This window comes from Microcaecilia unicolor, chromosome 11 (genome assembly GCF_901765095.1).
Source record: "Microcaecilia unicolor chromosome 11, aMicUni1.1, whole genome shotgun sequence".
In the NCBI taxonomy this organism is placed as follows: Eukaryota; Metazoa; Chordata; class Amphibia; order Gymnophiona; family Siphonopidae; genus Microcaecilia; species Microcaecilia unicolor.
Window position 1 is genome coordinate 112,771,108 of NC_044041.1, and position 22,799 is coordinate 112,793,906.

Below are 22,799 nucleotides of genomic sequence, written 5' to 3' on the forward strand. Positions count from 1 at the left end.
CAATGAAAGTCTCTCAACAATCGGGTTACTTCCCCCTTGCTTCTGGTGCAGTCCCTCCTGCGTTCTCCCAATGGCTGGCGCTTCCCGGGGGCATGGCTTGTCTGTTCCTGATTCCGCCACAGGCTGGCTGTTAGCACCCCCCAATTTCACCTCTTGTAATGGACAGCTGGTCAAATGAGCTCCCAGCTGCTGCCCGCTCCTATTCCTCTCTCTCCGACCCCTCTCCTGTAAACCGCCAGCTACTCCATGCTCAGGGAAGACCTCCCCTGCTCCCGGACTTCGTGGGCGGGGCTTCTCCAGATGCCATGCTGCTTCGGTTTCCACTTCAGTCATTGCAGACCCAGCCAAAAATACCGGAGTCTGCCTCTGCTGACCCTTTTCCAACAGGGCCTCCTTCACGGCAACTGTCTCTGCTGTTTGCACAACTGCAGGTAAGCCCTCTGAGACTTCGACCACCACCTCTGTAGAAAACAGGCTGCTAACTGCGTCTCCCTCTGCTGCCTCCATTATCTGGAGTTTTGAAAAGTTACTGAGTTCTGTCCTCCCCTCCACAGGTAGGATCTCTACTCCAGCCCCCACCTCAGAGCCATGTCCTGCCGCTGCCTCCTTATCCTCTGGCTGCTGGGTAAGTGCTCTAGACTGTGTTGCCAACTGTCTCATGTATTTTTAAAGTGGGGTCACCTCTGAACCCAGACAACTCTTTTGAGTCTAATGCTGCTGAAGACACTGAAGCTTGCTGCAACTGTAGTGTTCCTGAACCCCCAGACTGTGGTATTGAAGCCATCCTTTCTCGGTTAACATAGAGCTCCCTCAAAGGATTCACAGAGCCCTTTTTTAAACAGTTCAACAAGTGTTCTTTTTTCCCCAACAACTTTGATATCCGGGCTTCCTCTTTAACATACATTTGTCTGTGCTCCGCTGGGGCAAATTTACACATAGTTCTTGCCATTTTCAGACGTTTTCCTAGCTCCACTACTTCTTTTTCCACCAGCTTAATTCGTCTTACAATATTTACCACACTACTTGCTGGATCATCAGGGTCATAGCTCACTTCAAGGAACTCCTCATCTGACGATCCACTCTCCTCACTCTCACTCTCAGCTGCCTCCAGCAAAGGCTTCTGGCAAACTTCCATCGCCTCTTCCTTCTCCCTTCCTTGGAAGCGCCCTTCTGGGGCCTGTACTATCTTCCTCCCCCCTCCACTGTCTTCTCGCTTACCTTCCGCAAGCTGGGCCATGGAGGGGGAAATGCTCTGGTGGCCTCCACTGGGCTGCTTCTCCCTTCGGTCCACTGGACTCCTTTCCCTTCTCCCGGTAGTCAAACCAGGGAGAGAGCCACTCCTTTCGGCCTTCTGGTCCCGGGCCCCAGGAGGCCCCATAGCCTGGGACTTTCCTGAGGCCTTCTCCCCAGGGACCCTCCTCATCTTTGGGGAGGGAGCTAGGTCTCACTCCCTTTCCACTGGAAGTCAGCAGAGCTCTCTAAAACACCTCCTTCCTCCTCAGCAGACTGGATGGACCGTGCAGGTCTTTTTCTGCCGTCATCTACTATGTTTTACTATGTAAAATTTAGTGCATCTGGCCAGGAGTCCTGATTTCTTCGACTTCCAAGTAATTCAGGGCCCCTGCATTTCTCCCAGCATAAGCAGGACACGGAGGGGGATTAAGTTCAGGAGGCGACAAAGATGTTTCAGTTGCCCGGGGAGCGGAAGCTCCTCCTTTGGCTCTCAGCAAGGACTCAATCACTCCAGCTGCTTGTGAACTTGCCGTTGTGTATCTGTCTATCGACTGCTGAATCGGGGAAGATGTTCTGACCAGCGGCAGTTGGCCTTTCACCAATCCTTTTCTCTTCGTATGAGGCATTAAGAACAACGATTTGCAAGTAAACAGCAGACGATTTGAGAGACAACCAAACGATCAGACCGCCATTTTGGCTCCTCCCCGAATTTTATGGTTTATAACGGGCTAGAAAAAACAGATCTTTGTTAAGTCCTGTCTGGTGGGTGTCAAAATATTTAATCATTTTTTCAAAGGTCTTACGTTCCTGGATTGTCTTAAAGTTTCCTTTTTGTATTCTCACCATAAAATCATTGATACAGTGTTCTGATTTTGTAAAGTGCTGTCCCACAGAGGTGACATCCTGGTTGGTAGTGGCATTTTTCATATGATTGCTAGGAGTAGCTACAGAGGGTGAAGGACCACACAATCCCTATGTCAAAGTAGGCAACACAGATAGGAGAAGGGTGATGTGGCACTTTCAAAAACCAGGGGAGAAGTATACATGATAAAAAGTCTTTATTTGGAAACATCAATGACTCGACACAGCTGTGTAATAAGGTTTTTTGTATGTTTGATCCATGCTTATAATTTTATAATTACTATTGTTTTATATTTTTATTATTTTGAGTTTATTGTCAAGCTTTGATTATATGTGCATTTTGATATGTTTTTGATTGTCATATGTTTTGTAGACTATTGACGCAACCATTTTTCATATGATGTCATGTAAATTAAATCTCTTCTTTAGCATCTGGCTTGTTTCTCCAATAAAGCACCCTTCATCACTTTTTTTTACACATTTATTTATATATTTATCATCACATTTATTAAGAAGAACTGGCATGTCTTGGAAGGTCATGAATGCTTTAGGAACAAAAATGTAGTAACTGCATACTCCAGAAGAAGAAACCTCAAAGAAAGGCTTGTTCTGTCAGTGTTTCCAGAACCCCTTGATGATCCTTTAGCAGGAATTCATCTGGGACACAGACCATGTGGGAGATGCAGTGTCTGTACCCAAGCAGTGGACACCAACAACCTTATAAACCCACAGTCCAAAAAGATGATTCACTTAAAGCATTCATCTGATTGCAACACTGGAGGGCAGCCACTCAAAACTCAAAGTTCTGGATTTCAAACATGCTGACTTTAACAAAATGGGAGAATACCTGAAGAAGGAGCTGATGGGCTGAGAGGACATATGAGAAGTGGAAAGGCAGTGGTCCAGGCTGAAAGGAGCTATAAATATGGCTACTAACCTTTATGTAAGGAGAGTAAATAAAAGCAATAGAAAAAGGAAACCGATATGGTTCTCCAAGCAAGTGGCTGAGAAAATAAAGGCTAAAGAGTTGGTGTTCATAAAATACAGAAAAAAAGAGGAACACAGGAATACTGGATGAAACTGAAAGAACCCAAGAAAGAGATACGTCTGGCAAAAACACAAGTGGAAGAACAAATGGCTAGAAATATAAGGAGGGGCGATAAGAATTTTTTCAGGTATATTAGTGAAAGGAGGAAGACTAAAAATTGAATTGTGAGACTGAAAGATGCTGTGAACTGCTATGTGGAAAATGTTGAGGAAAAAGCAAACGTGCTAAATAAATACTTCTGTTCTGTGTTCATGGAAGAAAATCCTGGAGAAAGACCACAATTGACTGGCAAAGGTACATATGAGAATGAAGCGGATATAGCACCTTTCACAAAAGAAAATGTTTATGAACAACTTGAAAATTTGAAGGTGGACAAAGTCATGAGACCAGTTGGGATCCATCCCAGGATATTGAGGGAGCATAGAGATGTTCTGGTGGGTCCCCTTAAAGATTTGTTTAATAAATCCTTGGAGATGGGAGAGGTTCCTTGGGACTGCAGAAGAGTGGATGTGGTCCCTCTTCACAACAGAGTTGACAGAGAAGAAGCTGGAAACTACAGGCCGGTAAGCCTCACTTCAGTTATTGTAAAAGTAATGGAAGTGATGCTGAAGGAAAGGATAGTGAATTTCCTGGAATCCAATAGGTTACGAGATCCAAGACAACATGGTTTTACCAAAGGTAAATCATGCCAAATGAATCTGATTGAATTCTTTGACGGGATGACCAGAGAATTGGATTGAGGACGTGCTCTAGATGTAATCTACTTGAATTTCAGCAAGTAGACACGGTTCCTCATAGGAGGCTCTTGAATAAACTTGACAGGCTGAAGTTAGGGCCCAAAGTGGTGAGCTAGATTAGGAACTGGTTGACAGACAGACACCAGAGGGTGGTGGTTAATGGAATTCAGTCAGAGGAAGGAAATGTGAGTAGTAGATTGCCTCAAGTATTGGTGCTAGGACCGATTCTGTTCAATATAAGTAAGTGGCATTGCCGAAGGCTTAGAAGGTAAGGTCTGCCTTTTTGCAGATGATACCAAGATTTGTAACAGAGTGGACACTCTGGAGAGAATGGAAAACATGATAAAGGATCTGCAAAAGTTTGAAGAATGGTCTAAGGTTTGGCAATTAAAATTCAATGCAAAGAAGTGCAAAGTGATGCACTTATGGAATAAAAATCCAAAGGAGACATATGTGCTAGATGGTGAGAGGCTGATATGCACAGACAAGGAGAGGGATCTTGGGGTGATAGTATCTGATGATCTGAAGGCAACAAAACAGTGTGACAAGGCAATGGCCATAGCCAGATGGATGCTAGGCTGTTTAGGGGAGAGGTATAACCAGCAGCAGAAAGGTGGTGTTGATATCTCTTTCCAAGTCATTGGTGAGGCCCCACCTGGAGTACTGTGTTCAGTTTTGGAAGCCGTATCTTGCTAAAAATGTAAGAAGACTTGAAGCGGTCCAGAGAAAGGCAACAAGATTGATATGGGGCTTGCATCAAAGGACATATGAGAAGAGACTGGAAGATCTGAATATGTATACCCTAGAGGAGAGGAGGGACAGGGGATGTATGATACAGACATTTAAATTCTGGAAAGGTATTAATATAGAAACAAATATTTTCCAGAGAAGGGAAAGGGATAAAACTAGAGGACATGAATTGAGGTGGTGGGGTGGTAGACTTAGGAGTAATGTCTGAGGAAAGGGGGAGTAGGAGGAGTCAGAAAATTCTTTTTCACAGAGAGGGTGATTGATGCCTGGAATACCCTCCTGAGGGAGGTGGTGGAAAGAAAAAAACTGTGGTGGAATTCAAGAAGGTGTGGGGTGAACACAGAGGATCTCTAATTAGAAAATGAATGATATATAAAACAAAACTTAAAGGGCTGCATATGTGTTTGCATGTCAAGTGGTGCTTAGATGGCAACTCTGGCTGCATCAACTAAGGCCGGTGCTGGGCTGGTTTGTATGGTCTGAGTCCGGCATATAGCAATCTGGTTGTAGGATGGGCTAGAGAGAGCTTCTAGGCAAACTCCAGTAATTTGCAACATGAGGACAGTGCCCGGCAGACTTTACAGTCTTTGTCCTGCAAATGACAAGCTGGATTCAGATAGGCTGGAGTGGGCTTTGACAGCAACTCCAGTAGTTAGAACACAAGGACAGAGCCAAGTGGGCTTCTATGGTCTATGTCCCAGAAACAGCAAAGAAAGACCATGATCAAGTATATAATATCACGTTCATTGTTGATTTAAATCTTGAATTGATAATGACTGTGACTGTTGGGCAGACTGGATGGACCATTCAAGTCTTTATCTGCTGTCACTTACTATGCCACTCATGTTACATCATCCAATGCCCCTGCCAACTTCTCCATGTGGGGAAAACAAATGCATCATGAAGAACAGAATAATGGAGCATAGGCGTTGTATTGGTCGCAACATCCTCTCTGCACCAATGTTGAACACGGAAGCAACTTCAACCACACTATTAATAACATGAAATTCTTTTTATACAAAGCTCTTCACAAATCCTGGAGAGGAGGTGATATAGACTAATATTTACTGAAAGAAGAACAAAGGACTATTCATTTGCACCTTCAGGATTGAATTCTGAGATTGACCTGAGATCATTTTTATAACTAGTTCCCTTTTTTTACACCTACCTAATTCATTTATTTATCCATTTGCACCTTTTTTTACACACATAACTTCTGTTTTACAACCCTTTTATCAGCTGTAGTCCTTTAACTGCTGTTTTTAATGGAACTAGCTTTTAGTGAATTAGCTAGTGTTTTTATCCTTACCCACTTCAATTTTGGTACCTTTTTAAACATATCTTTTATACATATTTATGCTTTGTAACCCCACTCCACCCCCCTTTTTTTTTACCAACTGTAATCCCTTAGCTTCTGCCCTTGTGCGTCAACATGGCTTATTTAATGTTTTAATCATTTTGGGCCCTGTTTACTAAGGTGCACTAATGTTTTTAGTGCGTGCACAAAATTAGCGTGCACTGTGTAGGTGCCCATAGGAATATTGTGGGCACCTACACAGTACGCACTAATGGTTAGCGCATGCTAAAAGCTCTAATGTGCCTCTAGCGTGGCGTAGGAAATGGGGCCCTTTATTATTTATATATTTATGCAACCTTTAATTGATCTCCTCCTTCACAATGATCTCCCTGATTCAAGAGATTAGGAGTGGCCTAGTGGTTAAAGTACTGGTCTTGCAATCCAGAGGTGGCTGGTTCAAATCCTGCTGCTGCTCCTTGTGATCTTGGGCAAGTCACTTAACCCTCCATTGCCTCAGGTACAAACTTAGATTGTGAGCCCTCCTGGGACAGAGAAATATCCAGTGTACCTGAATGTAACTCACCTTGAGCTACTACTGAAAAAGGTGTGAGCAAAATCTAAATAAATAACAGTCCACTATCCCTGTTGCAAAAATGTGATCTACAAGTCAATCTCTATGTCAGGATTCCCTTACCTCTGTAGAAAATGGTGGAATTCCCTCCTGAAATTCATCAGATGGGAACCTAATTATTTGATATTCCAGAAATATCTTAAAACCTCTCAGTTTAAGCAATTTCTCACAGATGATCATAATTTATTTAAACCCCTAGTTGTACAATTATTCAATTTCTCAGTTCCATTCTAATTGTTATTATACAGGGATGACTATAAATAGTTACTTTTTGTGTCTAGCATTAATTTCCATATTAAATATTGTAATCCTCAATCCTCATTTAGGACCCTATTGACTAAGCCGCTCTATAGGCGTACTATTGTTTTTAGCGTGCGCTAAAAATGGTAATGCAGCTTAGTAAACAGAGCCCTTACTTTGTTATTACTACTTAATGTATACTATCCCACATCACTTTTTGTACTGTTGATTACCATAAGCTACATTGAACCTGATCTATTGGGACAATGTGGGATATAAATGAAATAAATAAATATATATATTTCTTTTGGTGATAAGTTTGTAACCGTCTACTCCCTTATTATATAGCTGGAGTATGTTTATAACCAGTTGTTTCTTTAGCCTGTTATCATTTTTAACCGTTTGTATTAGGGACCACACACGCGGTTTTCCCACTAGCATACTGCTCATGAATGTTGATGTGAGATCTATATATATTTATGCAGTCATTCATCCCACCCTTTACATCTTATGATGACATTGCATTGACTTTGCAGACCTGTGACATTACTGCTCTTCGGTAAGGTAACCGGTTCTTATCGTATTAGTGCTTAGTGATAACTGGTTATTCTCCGAGGACAAGCAGGCTGCTTGTTCTCACGACTGGGTGACGTCCGCGGCAGCCCCCACCAACCGGAAAAAAGCTTCGCGGGACGGTCGGCACGCAGGGCACGCCCACCGCGCATGCGCGGCCGCTCCCGCCAGTTCCTTTTTTTCCGCGCCTGGAGAGAGTCGTGCCTGTGCCGCTCTCTCTGTTTCAGCCCCGGAAAAACCGTCGCGTTTACGCGAACTTCTCTTTTTCTTTTATATTTATTTAATTGCCGCGCGCTCCACTTTTCTTTTCTTTACAAAAAAAAAAAAAAAAGGAGCACGCGCTCCCATTTTCCCTCGCTTCCAGCGGGGACGTTGCGTTGCGGCCTAGTGGCCGCACGGTCGTTTTTCTTTTTCGAGGTGTGATTTCCGCCACCATCGACGACTTTAATTTCGCCGACGCGATTTTTCCGTCGATGTCCTCGAAGGTCCCGAGTGGATTTAAAAAGTGTGGTCGGTGCGGCCGGCCCATCTCGCAGACCGACACCCACGCTTGGTGCCTCCAGTGCCTCGGGCCGGAGCACAATTTCAAGTCGTGTCCCCTGTGTCTCGGTCTCCGGAAACGGACTCAGGTTGCGAGGCAAGTTCAACGGGACCGTATTTTTGGAACTTGCGCCGGCCCCTCGACGTCGACCTCGACGGCATCGGTATCGACGCCCGGCCCTTCGGTACCGGTATCGATGCCCGAGACATCGGCACCGATGGCATCGACCCCAGGAGAACAGGTCCCGTCGGCCCGCCGGTCCTCCGGTGAGGGTAGAGGTGAGAGGCCGCGTGGGCAGTCGGCCCCGGTCACTCCCTCAGCCCGTGGCCCACGGGACCGAACCCTGTCTGACCCGGTTCCTCGAGACCGAGGGGGATCGTCATCCTCCTCCTCCATGCCTCCCGGCGCCGGTGACGGGCATCGGAAGAAGGATAAGAAGCGCCGTCACCGGTCGCCCTCGATGCACATCGGAGAGGAGTCGACGCCGAAGCGTCTCCATCGAGAGGAGAGATCCCCGTCGGTGATAGAGGTGCCGACGCAACAGGGTCCCGGCACCTCGGTGCCGTCTCCTGGCTCCCACCAGATTCGGGCACCGACACCCCTACCGGCCCCATCGCCTTTCCCGGCAGCGGGCCTGGACGAGTGCCTCAGAGCCATCCTTCCGGGGATCCTGGAAGGGCTGATGCGCCAGGCTGTGCCGGCGCCGGGGGTGCTTGCGCCCTCGGCGCCGATGACTGTGGCGCCGGCGAGCTCTAGCCCGGGGCCGTCGACACCGTCGCCGCTTGCGGTGCCGGTCTCGACCGCCACGCAGGTGGAGTCCCCGTCGACGTCGATGGAGGGAGCTCCGTCCCCGCCGGCGCGGGAGTCCGCCGCTCGACGACACCGAGACCCTGGTGCCTCGACGTCGAGCCGGGCCCGGTTCAGGACTCAGCTACATGAGCTTATGTCCGACACCGAGGATGAGGACTCGTGGGGGGAAGAGGAGGACCCTAGATATTTCTCCTCAGAGGAGTCTACGGGCCTTCCCTCGGACCCCACGCCTTCACCGGAGAGGAAACTCTCACCTCCCGAGAGTCTCTCCTTTGCCTCCTTTGTGCGGGATATGTCTATTAGCATTCCCTTCCCCGTGGTCTCTGTGGAAGAGCCGAGGGCCGAGATGCTCGAGGTCCTCGACTATCCATCACCACCTAGAGAGTCCTCCACGGTGCCGCTGCACAATGTCCTAAAGGAGACGCTGCTTCGGAACTGGGTGCGACCACCATTCCCCCCACCATTCCCAAGAAAGCAGAGTCCCAGTACAGGATCCACTCTGACCCAGAGCTAATGCGGCCACAATTGCCCCATGACTCAGCGGTCGTGGATTCTGCTCTCAAGAGGGCACGGAGTTCGAGGGATACCGCCTCGGCGCCCCCGGGGCGGGAGTCTCGCACTCTGGACTCGTTTGGGAGGAAGGCCTACCAATCCTCCATGCTCGTGACCCGCATCCAATCATACCTGCTCTATATGAGCATCCACATGCGGACCTATGTGCAACAACTGGCGGACCTGGTCGAGAAGCTCCCGCCGGAGCAGTCCAGGCCTTATCAGGAGGTGGTCAGGCAGCTGAAGGCGTGCAGAAAGTTCCTGTCCAGGGGTATCTATGACACCTGTGACGTGGCATCTCGTGCTGCGGCCCAAGGTATAGTGATGCGCAGGCTCTCATGGCTGCGTGCCTCTGACCTGGACAACCGCACCCAGCAGAGACTGGCCGACGTCCCTTGCCGGGGGGATAACATTTTTGGTGAGAAGGTCGAGCAGATGGTGGACCAACTGCATCAGCGGGAAACCGCTCTCGACAAGCTCTCCCACCGGGCGCCTTCAGCATCCACCTCAGCAGGTGGACGTTTTTCCCGGGCCCGGCAGGCTGCACCCTATTCTTTTGCAAAGCGTAGGTACAACCAGCCGGCCCGAAGGCCTCGTCAGGCACAGGGACAGCCCCAGCGCGCTCGTTCCCGTCAACAGCGTGCGCCTAAGCAGCCCCCTGCGCCTCCACAGCAAAAGCCAGGGACGGGTTTTTGACTGGATCCACGGGAACATAGCCGCCCTCAAAGTGTCCGTACCGGACGATCTGCCGGTCGGGGGGAGGTTAAAATATTTTCACCAAAGGTGGCCTCTCATAACCTCCGACCAGTGGGTTCTCCAAATAGTGCGGTGCGGATACGCCCTGAATTTGACCTCCCTGCCTCCAAATTGTCCTCCGGGAGCTCAATCCTTCAGCTCCCATCACAAGCAGGTACTTGCAGAGGAACTCTCCGCCCTTCTCAGCGCCAATGCGGTCGAGCCCGTACCACCCGGGCAGGAAGGGCAGGGATTCTATTCCAGGTACTTCCTTGTGGAAAAGAAAACAGGGGGGATGCGTCCCATCCTAGACCTGAGAGGCCTGAACAAATTCCTGGTGAAAGAAAAGTTCAGGATGCTTTCCTTGGGCACCCTTCTGCCAATGATTCAGAAAAACGATTGGCTATGTTCCCTGGATTTAAAGGATGCATATACTCACATCCTGATACTGGCAGCTCACAGACAGTATCTCAGATTCCGCCTGGGCGCACGACACTTTCAGTACTGTGTGCTGCCCTTTGGGCTCGCCTCCGCCCCACGAGTGTTTACAAAGTGCCTCGTGGTGGTGGCGGCGTACCTACGCAGGCTGGGAGTGCACGTGTTCCCATATCTCGACGATTGGCTGGTCAAGAACACCTCGGAGGCAGGAGCCCTCCGGTCCATGCAGTGCACTATTCAACTCCTGGAGCTGCTGGGGTTTGTGATAAATTACCCAAAGTCCCATCTCCAGCCAACCCAGTCTCTGGAATTCATAGGAGCGCTGCTGAATACCCAGACGGCTCAGGCCTTCCTTCCCGAAGCGAGGGCCAACAACCTCCTGTCCCTCGCTTCACAGACCAGAGCGTCTCAGCAGGTCACAGCTTGGCAGATGTTGAGACTTCTGGGTCATATGGCCTCCACAGTTCATGTGACTCCCATGGCTCGTCTTCACATGAGATCTGCTCAATGGACCCTAGCTTCCCAGTGGTTCCAAGCCACCGGGAATCTAGAAGATGTCATCCGCCTCTCCACCAGTTGCCGCACTTCACTGCTCTGGTGGACCATCCGGACCAATTTGACCCTGGGGCGTCCATTCCAAATTCCGCAGCCCACAAAGGTGCTGACGACGGATGCATCTCGCCTGGGTTGGGGAGCTCATGTCGATGGGCTTCACACCCAGGGTCTGTGGTCCCTCCAGGAAAAGGATCTGCAGATCTACCTCCTGGAGCTCCGAGCGATCTGGAACGCGCGGAAGGCTTTCAGAGATCGGCTGTCCTGCCAAATTATCCAAATTCGGACAGACAATCAGGTTGCAATGTATTACGTCAACAAGCAGGGGGGCACCGGATCTCGCCCCCTGTGTCAGGAAGCCGTCGGGCTGTGGCGTTGGGCGTGCCAGTTCGGCATGCTCCTCCAAGCCACGTACCTGGCAGGCGTAAACAACAGTCTGGCCGACAGACTGAGCAGAGTCATGCAACCGCACGAGTGGTCGCTCCATTCCAGAGTGGTACGCAAGATCTTCCGAGAGTGGGGCACCCCCTCGGTGGATCTTTTCACCTCTCAGACCAACCACAAGCTGCCTCTGTTCTGTTCCAGACTTCAGACACACGGCAGGCTAGCGTCAGATGTCTTTCTCCTTCATTGGGGGACCGGCCTCCTGTATGCTTATCCTCCCATACCTTTGGTGGGGAAGACCTTACTGAAGCTCAAGCAAGACCGCGGCACCATGATTCTGATAGCGCCCTTTTGGCCTCGTCAGATCTGGTTCCCTCTTCTTCTGGAGTTGTCCTCCGAAGAACCGTGGAGATTGGAGTGTTTTCCGACTCTCATTTCGCAGAACGACGGAGCGTTGCTGCACCCCAACCTTCAATCCCTGGCTCTCACGGCCTGGATGTTGAGGGCGTAGACTTCGCTGCGTTGGGTCTGTCTGAGGGTGTCTCCCGGGTATTGCTTGCCTCTAGGAAGGATTCCACTAAAAAGAGTTACTTTTTCAAGTGGAGGAGGTTTGTCGTTTGGTGTGAGAGCAAGGCCCTAGAACCTCGTTCTTGCCCTGCACAGAACCTGCTTGAATACCTTCTGCACTTATCAGAGTCTGGCCTCAAGACCAACTCAGTAAGGAATCACCTTAGTGCGATTAGTGCTTACCATTATCGTGTGGAAGGTAAAGCCATCTCTGGAGAGCCTTTAGTCGTTCGATTCATGAGAGGCTTGCTTTTGTCAAAGCCCCCTATCAAGCCTCCTACAGTGTCATGGGATCTCGTCGTCCTCACCCAGCTGATGAAACCTCCTTTTGAGCCACTGAATTCCTGCCATCTGAAGTACTTGACCTGGAAGGTCATTTTCTTGGTGGCAGTTACTTCAGCTCGTAGGGTCAGTGAGCTTCAAGCCCTAGTAGCTCATGCTCCATATACCAAATTTCATCATAACAGAGTAGTGCTCAGCACCCACCCAAAGTTCCTGCCGAAGGTGGTGTCGGAGTTCCATCTTAACCAGTCAATTGTCTTGCCAACATTCTTCCCCAGGCCGCATACTCGCCCTGCTGAACGTCAGTTGAACACATTGGACTGCAAGAGAGCATTGGCCTTCTACTTGGAGCGGACACAGCCCCACAGACAGTCCGCCCAATTGTTTGTTTCTTTCGACCCTAACAGGCTAGGGGTCGCTGTCGGGAAACGCACCATCTCCAATTGGCTAGCAGATTGCATTTCCTTCACTTACGCCCAGGCTGGGCTGGCTCTTGAGGGTCATGTCACGGCTCATAGTGTCAGAGCCATGGCAGCGTCAGTGGCCCACTTGAAGTCAGCCACTATTGAAGAGATTTGCAAGGCTGCGACGTGGTCATCTGTCCACACATTCACGTCACATTACTGCCTCCAGCAGGATACCCGACGCGACAGTCGGTTCGGGCAGTCGGTGCTGCAGAATCTGTTTGGGGTGTAAATCCAACTCCACCCTCCAGGACCCGAATTATTCTGGTCAGGCTGCACTCTCAGTTAGTTGTTCTTCGTAGGTCAATTTTCTGTTGTACCCTCGCCGTTGCGAGGTTCAATTGACCTGGGTTCTTGTTTTGAGTGAGCCTGAGAGCTAGGGATACCCCAGTCGTGAGAACAAGCAGCCTGCTTGTCCTCGGAGAAAGTGAATGATACATACCTGTAGCAGGTGTTCTCCGAGGACAGCAGGCTGATTGTTCTCACCTACCCTCCCTCCTCCCCTTTGGAGTTGTGTTTCATATTTTATTGCTTGTCATTCAACTGGCGGGAGCGGTCGCGCACGGGCGGGAAGACGGCCGCGCATGCGCGGTGGGCGTGCCCTGCATGCCGACCGTCCCGCGAAGCTTTTTTCCGGTTGGTGGGGGCTGCCGCGGACGTCACCCAGTCGTGAGAACAATCAGCCTGCTGTCCTCGGAGAACACCTGCTACAGGTATGTATCATTCACTTTATTTTAACCTATTAATGGTAGTTATTATTTTTATTGAAACTTTTTATTGTTCACATTATACTTATAACATGGTAAACTGTACCACCTAGCTGTACATGTTTTAGAGCGTCGGTTATGACACGTTTTTATCTTTATAGTAGCAGCATCTTCTCTTTTTTAGCCCTTAGCGGTCACTTGTAACCGAGTATTTCTTAACCGGTTATATATAACTTAACTGTTTTTTTGTAACCGGTCATTTCTGGTATATATTTTTTAGCCTCAAGTACCTTTTGATATGTCTCTTAATTTTTGTTTAGTCTTTTCTCTGCAGTGCAATATTTGCTACATAAGCTAATGGGGACTATTTTTCTTTCACAGCTGGGCAGTGCATTTGCTGTGTACACATACACACACATGATACATAAGGTACCATACACAGAGCAGTGACTTAACTGAGGTGGGTTACTGTGTAATTTACTCCACACCATGCTCAGGTGTTTCAAGTGTTTGTTAGCCTACACCAGTGGTTCCCAAACCTGGGCCTGGAGGCACCCCAGCCACTCAGGTTTTTAGTATATTCACAATGAATATTCATGAGATAGATTTGCATATAGTGGAGGCAATGCATGCAAATCTCTCTCACGAATATTCATACCTAATTGTCTGGGGTGTCTCCAGGACCAGGTTTGGGAACCACTGGCCTACACCATACATTTAACAGTGTCTTAACCAAGGAAGGTTCCTGTGTATTTTGTCTAACACCATTCTTAAAAACTTGTAAACATCTTTTAGTTGTTACTTGACTTACAGCCCAATATGTTTTATTACATGCCCAAAGTAAACTTCAGAATCTATATTGATCATATCTTCTGCATTGCTGTTTTATTTTTATTATGATAGTCTTATTGTATGATGTTTTAATGACCATGTTTTTTTGTAATGCAGTCCATGTTCTCAGTTTAATGCATTCTGTGCTTTATATTTCCTTTCTTATTATATATTCAAGTTTTTGTTCAGAAATGCATGTCATTTAATTTGCTTTATACATGTTTTTATATGTTTTCATACAGTTCTGTGACTCCCAGAAGCAGGCGGCTAGTCCGTCAAAATGTTACAAGAAATGATTTATCTTGGGGGAAAGAGCTCTAGAGCACTCGCTACTGTTTATAATTTAAGAGCAGGCACTGTATTTATAAGTTTTAGGATATTAATTTCTCCACCAATCACCAAAGGTGATAATTGCAATAAATTAAATAAATTAAGTATATATCTCTGTTGAAATGCAGTATTCTGTACTGCAAGATTAACCTTAACAGATACCATATACTCAGAACACAAAGAGACTATATTTTTAGCTTCAGAAAGGTTTATTAAGTTACAATATGATTAATGCAATCATATAAATAAGGTTACAAACGAGAGATAGCTTTTAAAAGGATCTTAGAACAGAGAATTTGTGCATAAAATAGAACAAAGTAACAGGTAGGTTAACTTACAGTCCTTGTTACAAGCATGCTGTGGTCCAGCTGATTGATGAGCACATGGTCAGGAGCCAGGCATCAGCAGACCCCAAAGAGAGCAGCAGGTCCCAAGAGGAGGCAGGTCCCAAGAGAGCGAGCTGGGCTGTTTCCAGGCCTTTTATAATGTTAGCAGAGAAGCATGGTGTGTGCATGTCCTGGATATTTTGCAAGGCATTATGGTTAATGTAGTCTGTTCACATGATCACATTATAAGTCCTTCCTTTCTGCACATGCCCTGGCGTCCATCTATCTGACAGCCGATGGGAGGGGGCAGGAATACCTCTATACCTCTGATGACAGGCAAATGTTTTGTTTATGCTTTTCCTCTGAAGTCTTTGTCTTCAATGGGGTCTCAAGACTTTCTGTCTCTTGGGTCTTTGGTTTTCGGAGATGTCTGGATGAGCATCCAGGTACCCACCTTAGTCAAGCTTTTGTTAGGTGGGAGGGCAGAGGAAGCTATATATCTCTCTTTTGTCTTTGTTAAGTGTTTGTAATTGACTATCCCTGCTATCAAAAGTCCCCAGGAGAAAGGGAGGGGGAGAGAGGAGCTTGAAATGAAACAATTTTCTCTGCTGTAGTTTAAAACTGTATTTTTAAAGCTGTATGTTTGTATTGCTATATATGATCCAGCAAAATATCATGCTACATATTTCAATAATAAACTGATACCATTACAAAAATATGGACCCATGTTGGGTCTCACTTTGGTGCCTTAATAAACACTTTTTTACTGCTATTCCCGTCTTGAGAGTCGTGAGTCATCCTCTACTTTGTGTTGCATCTTGTTTCCTCGTAGAGGTTTTTTCCTGTTTCTCGTGTGGATTCAGAGAACAGTCTGCCACACTCAGCCTCCACCCCTGCAGTTCTCCGGTTACTAGACCCTTTCTTGCCTGGGGCCCTTACAGTTCAGAGGCTGCATGGGCAGAATTTACAACATAGTGAATGATATTTTAGAGGAATTAGAAGGAAAAATGTATCTTTTTGCAAATTAGGCTAACATCTGCAGCAAAGTGGACATCTCCGAGGCTGTAGACAAAATGAGATGAGACGCAAGGAAGCCCTTGGAGAGCTTAAGTGACTGTTTAGGTTCAATGCAAAAAAGTGCAGTCATGCATTTAGAGTGAAGAAATTCAATGGAGCTGTACTTACTGAGGTGTGAGATGCTGATACACACTAAAAAAGTCAGAGACCTTGGGGTGATCTTAAGATAGCAAAACAGTGTGATAAGGCAGTGGCAGCTAGAGAACATAACCTGCCATACTGGGTCCTAAGCAAATAAGCATAAGCATTGCCATACTGGGACAGACTGAAGGTCCATCAAGTCCAGTAACCTGTCTCCAACAGTGGCCAATCCAGGTCATAAGTACCTGGCAAGATCCCAGATCAACAAAACAGATTTTATGTGGTTTATCCTAAAATATGCAGTGGATTTTCCCAAGTCCATCTTAATAATGGCTTATGGACTTTTCTTTTAGGATTTTATCCAAATCATTTTAAAACCCTGCTAAGCTAACTGCTTTTACCACATTCTCTGGCAACGAATTCCAAAGTGAAGTTGATTGAAGAAATATTTTCTCTGATTTGTTTTAAATTTACTACTTAGTAGCTTCTTTGCGGTCCCCAAGTTCTAGTACTTTTGGAAAGAGTAAACAAGCAATTCACATTTACTTGTTCCACTCCAATTTATATACCTTTATCATATCTCCCCTCAACCGTCTTTTCTTCAAGCTGAAGAGTCCTAGCTGCTTTTCTTCATAGGGAAATCATCCCATCCCCTTTATCATTTTCGTTACCCTTCTCTGTACCTTTTCTAATTCCACTATATCTTTTTTGAGATGTGGTGACCTGAACTGCACACAGTATTCAATATCAGAGCAAAGGTCCATCTAGTCCAATGTCCATTTTCCAAAAGTGGCCAATCCAGGCCATAAGTACCTACTTAATCCTAAAAAATAGATCAACTCCGTGTTGCATACTCCCAAGAATAAAAATTAGATTTTTCTCCAGGAATTTTATTCTTTTGGGATCTTGCCAGGTACTTGTGACCTGGATTGGCCACTGTTGGAAACAGGATACTGGGCTTGATGAACCTTCGGTCTGTCCCAGTATGGAAATGCTTATGTTCTAATTTTCCCAAACCTTTTATATACCCAATTACGCTAACTGCTTTTATCACATCCTTCAGTAACAAATTCCAGAGCTTAATTGTGGGTTGCATAAAAAGCCATTTCTCCAATTTGTTTTTAGACATGCTACTTAGTGACTTCATGGTGGTATTTGTATAGTGTAAAGAACTGAGTCACGTGTACCTTTTCCACTCCATTTATGATTTTATAAACCTCTATCTGCCCTTACCATCTCTTCTCTAGGCTAAAGAGCCCTAGACTTTTTAGCCTTTCCTCGTAGGGGTGCCATTCAATCCCATTTATCATTGTGGCCACCCTTCTCTGCACCTTTTCCAATTTTGCTATATCTTTTATGAAATGTGGCTACTAGAACTCAAGGTGCAATTGCTCCATGGAGTGGTACAGAGGCATTATGATATTCTCTGTTTTATTCTTTATTCCTTTCCTAATTATTCCTAACATTCTGTTTGATTTTTTGATCACCACCACACACTGGGTAGATTTCAGCATATTGTCCATGAAGACAACTAGATCCTTTTGCTAGTTGGTGACTCCTAATGTGGAACCTAGCATCATGTAGCAATAGTTTGGGTTATTTTTCCATATCTGCCTTACTTTGCACTTGTCCATATAAATTTTGTCTGCCGTGGGGAACCAAGATCTTGGACTGAATGGTCATATCTTTGTACTACTCCAAGGCTCTGCTGTTTTGTATGCTACCGTGGTCAAATGTGAGGGCCAAGTGAGAGCTTCAGATTCCCTTTCCCCACAAAGTGCTCAGCTGGTTGGAATGAGCATGTTCTAGTTCTCTGTAGGAGACGTTGGTGTGGGGGTGAGAGCTGGAAAATTTGAGGCTTAATCAGGGCAGGCCTTTCCACTGAGTCCAGGGAAGCATGTTAACTCCAGTTGGCTGTGCACCTCAGGTTCACTCAGCAGATCAGAATATGGAGGATGTTGTTGGGGACAACTGTGCTAACTCCCCTGACAAATCCACAAATGGAAACAGCAGCAGAGTCGACGATAGAATGACAACCGTGAGTCTCACCTAGGGCCAGTGAGTAATTTGGCTCCCAGAGATGCAAGTGGTCACAGAGGGCTGAATTTCCTGGAATATGTTAAAATGTTACTCATTAAGCCCCAGTAGTGGTGCTGGGCATAGTCTGGATTGTGATTTATGCAATGGAATCTTTTTTTTATTTTTTTGATAGGATTGATAGCGTCCTTAGCCTTCTGGTCCAAATTCAGGATCAAGTAGCCATGGTGGAAAGGTCATACGAGGCTTTGGAGAAACAAGTGGTTGAAGTGAAACAATGCTCCACTGAAGAGACAGCCTAAACTGGAGATTTTTTAAAATGTCATCAAAAGACGTTTTGAGGTTTTTGAATTTCTCAAAGTCTGAAGCTGTATTGCCTAAAGATAAATTGGAAAGAGGTTTTTGTGGTTCTCAAGGAGATAGAGGGTGCTGTTTCCAGCTTATCGGAAGATTCAGAACTGAAAATCTGGAGAAGAGGGACCCTTGTAGCCACTTATGCTCTTGAAGTTAACATGATATGTATGTCTAAATTTTTTTTCAAGTTTAGATCTGTTAAGTTTTGGGGTTCAAATATCTTAGGGCCCAATAATCAAAAATAGCTGAGTTGCTAAAGTTATGCTCCTCAATTTGTGTCCTATTTTCAACCAAACTTAGGAGCCTAGGTTTTCAGCAGAAAATGTATCTTAATTTAAATGCTTAAAAATAATGCTTATAACTTAGGCCTTCCATTCATTTGCCTAGATTTACAAGCCTAGTGCTAAAAATCAGTGCTAAGCTCTTAACTTTTTCCCCTACCCTAAATCTACCCATTTCCACCCACTTTTTAATCTCCTAAATTTAGGAGTTTAGTGACATTCTGAGTATAAATTTAGGCACTCATCCACTGGGGGAGTAAGGGGAGGTCATCCCTGATTCCCTCCGGTGGTCATCTGGTCACTTTGGACACCTTTTTTGTGCCTTACTCACAATAAAACAGGTCTGGGTGAAAACGTCTAAGCTTTAGTCTTGGACGTCTCTGCTTTTTTCCATTATAACTCAAAGACATCCAAGTCTTAGGAACACCCAAGTCCCGCCTTCACCACGCCTCCTATACACCCCCCTCATATTTGGACGTCCTTGCGATGGAATTTCGCTAGAGATGTCCAAAATCGGGTTTCGATTATATCGATTTGGACGTCTCTGAGAGATGGACGTTCAAGTGCCGATTTATGTCGGAAGATGGACGTCCGTCTCTTTCAAAAAAATTGTATTTATTTATTTATTGCATTTGAAGCCCACATTTTCCCACCTCTTTGCAGGCTCAATGTGGCTTACAATACATTATGAAAGGTGGACATACATTAGAAGTAAACATTTTGTGTTATAGAAGGTTCTTGGGCAATATGATAAGGATAAAACAAGATAATAGTACAACAAGCAGAATATTATAAGACAGTTCTGAGTATATGTGAAGGAGTTGTGTATATTCACATTGGTTGGTCTTTGTGGTATGCCTTGTTAAAGACATGGGTTTTCAGTAGTTTGCGAAAGTTCGTTAGTTCGCAGATCGTTTTTAGGTTGCGCGGCAATGCGTTCCATAACTGTGTGCTCCCGTAGGTAAAGGTTGATGCGTGCATTAGTTTGTATTTCAGACCTTTGCAGTTAGGGAAGTGCAAGTTGAGGAATGTGCGAGATGATCTTTTGGCATTTCTGGGTGGTAGTTCTATCAGGTCTGACATGTAGGCTGGTGCATCTCCGTGAATGATTTTGTGGACTAGGGAGCATATTTTGAACGTAATGCGTTCTTTCAGTGGGAGCCAGTGTAATTTTTCTTGTAGAGGTTTAGCACTTTCATATTTTGTTTTACCGAATATGAGTCTAGCTGCTGTGTTCTGGGCTGTCTGAAATTTCTTGATTATTTGCTCTTTACAGCCGGCATAGAGTGCGTTGCAGTAGTCTAAATGACTGAGCACCATTGATTGTACTAGGTTACGGAAAACATTCCTTGGGAAGAAAGGTCTTACTCTTTTTAGTTTCCACATTGAGTGGAACATCTTCTTTGTTGTGTTTTTCGCGTGGCTCTCGAGTGTTAGGTGTTGATCGATGGTAACGCCAAGAATTTTTAGGGTGTCCGAAATCGGGAGGTTCAGATTCGGTGTGTTGATAGCGGTGAATTTGTTCTTGTTATGTTGAGAGGTGAGTATTAGGCATTGGGTTTTTTCTGCATTAAGTTTCAGCCAAAATGCATCCGCCCATGAATGCATGATATGGAGACTTTGGTTAATGTCATCAGAAATTTCCTTTAGCTCTTGTTTAAAGGGGATGTAAATCATTACGTCGTCTGCGTATATGTATGGGTTGAGGTTTTGGTTTGATAGTGATTTGGCCAAGGGTATCATCATTAAGTTGAATAAAGTTGGCAAGAGAGGGGATCCCTGTGGGACTCGGCATTCAGGTATCCATGTGGCTGAAGTAGTCAAGTTGGATGTCACTTGGTATGATCGTGTGGTTAGGAATCCCTTGAACCAATTGAGAACGTTCCCTCCGATTCTAAAGTACTCAAGGATGTGTAGTAGTATTCCATGATCAACCATGTCGAAAGCGCTTGACATGTCAAATTGTAGAAGTAGTATATTCTTTCCATTTGCAATCATTTGTTTGAACTTGGTCATGAGGGTAACTAGTACTGTTTCAGTACTGTGGTTTGACCGAAATCCTGACTGGGAGTCATGGAGTATTGAGAATTTATTTAAGTAATTTGTGAGTTGTTTGGTCACCAACCCTTCCGTTAGCTTGGTTATTAGGGGAATGGATGCTACTGGCCTGTAGTTGGTTAGTCAGGGCTTTTTTTGAGGGGGTACTTGGGGGTACTGAGTACCGGCACCTTTTCTATTGTCTGCTAAATTTTGACCCATGGTCCCCAAGTTTTACTGAAAGAGCTCAGGCTGTACACACCAATTCTGCCTTTGTCATAGATTCTGTGACTGGTTGTAGGGGGCCTGACTATTGTGGGTTGGGTCCCTCAGTGATCACCCCACCCCTGAAGGGGTTAGTTCACTAGCATTTTTCTTTGCGTCTTTGGGTATGGGGGTGAGTAGAATGTTTCCTTTCTCCTTCGGGAAGAGACCATTTTGTAACATGTAATTCAAGTGTTTTGTTATGTCTGTTATAAAGTGTTGGGGAGCAGATGTCATGAGGTTGTTTGGACATATGTCTAGTTTGCAATGAGATTTGGCAAATCTTTTGAGCGTTTTTTTATTTCTCCAGTGAAGCAGTATGTGCTAAGTTTGACTTCTTGGGGTTCCCAGTGTAACTTTTATCTTCATATTTCTATTTCTAATTTGTGATTATCCCTTGTTCTGTATTTCAGAAGGGTTTGTCTGTGCTTTGCATGTGACCAAGTACAACATTTTGTTCACACGTTTTTTTTGTGTAGAAATCTGTAGCCGTCCCACTTGTTCTTTTCTTACCAGTAGTAGAGGGCCCAGTGTAATAACTGTAGTGCTGTCTACTCATAGGTAGGGTTCTTGTTGTTTGAATCCTAGTAGTAGTAGTTAATGTTACTGTTGTATGGCACATTGACTACATGTATGTTGAGTTAGGATTTTTTTCAGGCTTTGTATTATTTTACAGTGTGCCTAGTAGTGGAGAGATTTATGTTGCTATTGACATGAGAATCAGAATATTTTTTTATGGTGACTTCTATGGAGAAATATTTTAGTTCTGATCTGCATATGTTGTTGGGGGGAGATAGAGTTCTCATAGCTGCGGAGCATGTTTACATTTAATTTATAAGAACTGCTATACTGTGTCAGACCAAAGGCCCAAAAGGGTCATATATGCAGTATGTCACACATGTGAGCTTCATCCACCAGGTTTGATCTGACTGAATAAAGGTTGAGAACCACTGCAATAGGGTATACATATTCAGGTCTTCAAGTCTCTTCTCATATGTCATCTGGCACAAACCGCCTACCATTTGTGTCGCCTTCCTCTGAACATCTTCAAGTCTTTTTATGTCCTTAACTAAAGCCAGTCTCCAAAACTGAACACAAGACTCCTAAGTGGGACCTCACCAATGACCTGTCCAGGGGCATTAACATCTCCTTCTTCTGCTGGTTATGCCTCTCTCTATGCAGCCTAGAAGCCTTCTGGCTATGGCCACTGCATTGTCACGTTATTTCACCCACCTTGAGATCCTCAGACACTGTCATCCCAAGGTCCCTTTCCTGGTCTGTGCACATCAGCCTCTCGCCCCTATCATACACAGCTACTTAGATTTCTACACCCCAAGTGCATCATTCTGCACTTTTTTTGCATTAAATTTTAACTATCAAATAAATATTAGACCATAAACTGCTTGACCAAATAAACTTTTGTTTCTAGACAGTATGTCCAGATCATAATAGAAACTGAAAGTATGACTGATGGCTAGCTTGTGGCTTTTCAGATATTCTTTAAGGGTAAAGAGCAAAGGTGAAAATGGGAGGCCGAAGTAGCCGTGATCCAGTGAAATTTAGCTGTTGAGGAAGGAGCTGGCATCAGTAAGCAGCATATGCACACAGTCATTGTCAGACTTGTGAGTTCTTGTACCAAGTAGAGCGTTGCTACTACTACTACTACTCAACATTTCTAAAGCGCTACCAGACTTATGCAGCGCTGTACAGTCAAACATGAAGAGAGGCAGTCCTGGCCTGCTCAAAAGAGCTTACAATCTAAAGGACATAACAATCAAA

At 45.6% G+C, this 22,799-nt stretch overlaps 1 protein-coding gene across 9 annotated transcripts in view; it reads left to right on the plus strand.

The window, feature by feature from the left end:
- LOC115480240 (sodium/calcium exchanger 1-like) overlaps window positions 1-22,799 on the plus strand; it is a 144,382-nt gene that overhangs the window by 77,511 nt on the left and 44,072 nt on the right. For 2 of the 9 annotated variants that reach the window (XM_030218762.1, XM_030218766.1), the window contains exon 3: window positions 19,082-19,095. The exons of 3 other annotated variants lie outside the window; for them this stretch is intronic. In XM_030218762.1, coding sequence (XP_030074622.1) covers window positions 19,082-19,095 — 14 coding nt within the window. Of the gene's footprint in view, window positions 1-3,592; window positions 3,597-3,871; window positions 3,887-10,352; window positions 10,416-11,919; window positions 11,969-14,980; window positions 15,008-18,065; window positions 18,090-19,081; window positions 19,096-22,799 lie in introns of all 9 variants that reach the window. 4 more of the 9 variants (XM_030218768.1, XM_030218767.1, XM_030218764.1 and 1 more) reach the window with 4 other exon arrangements.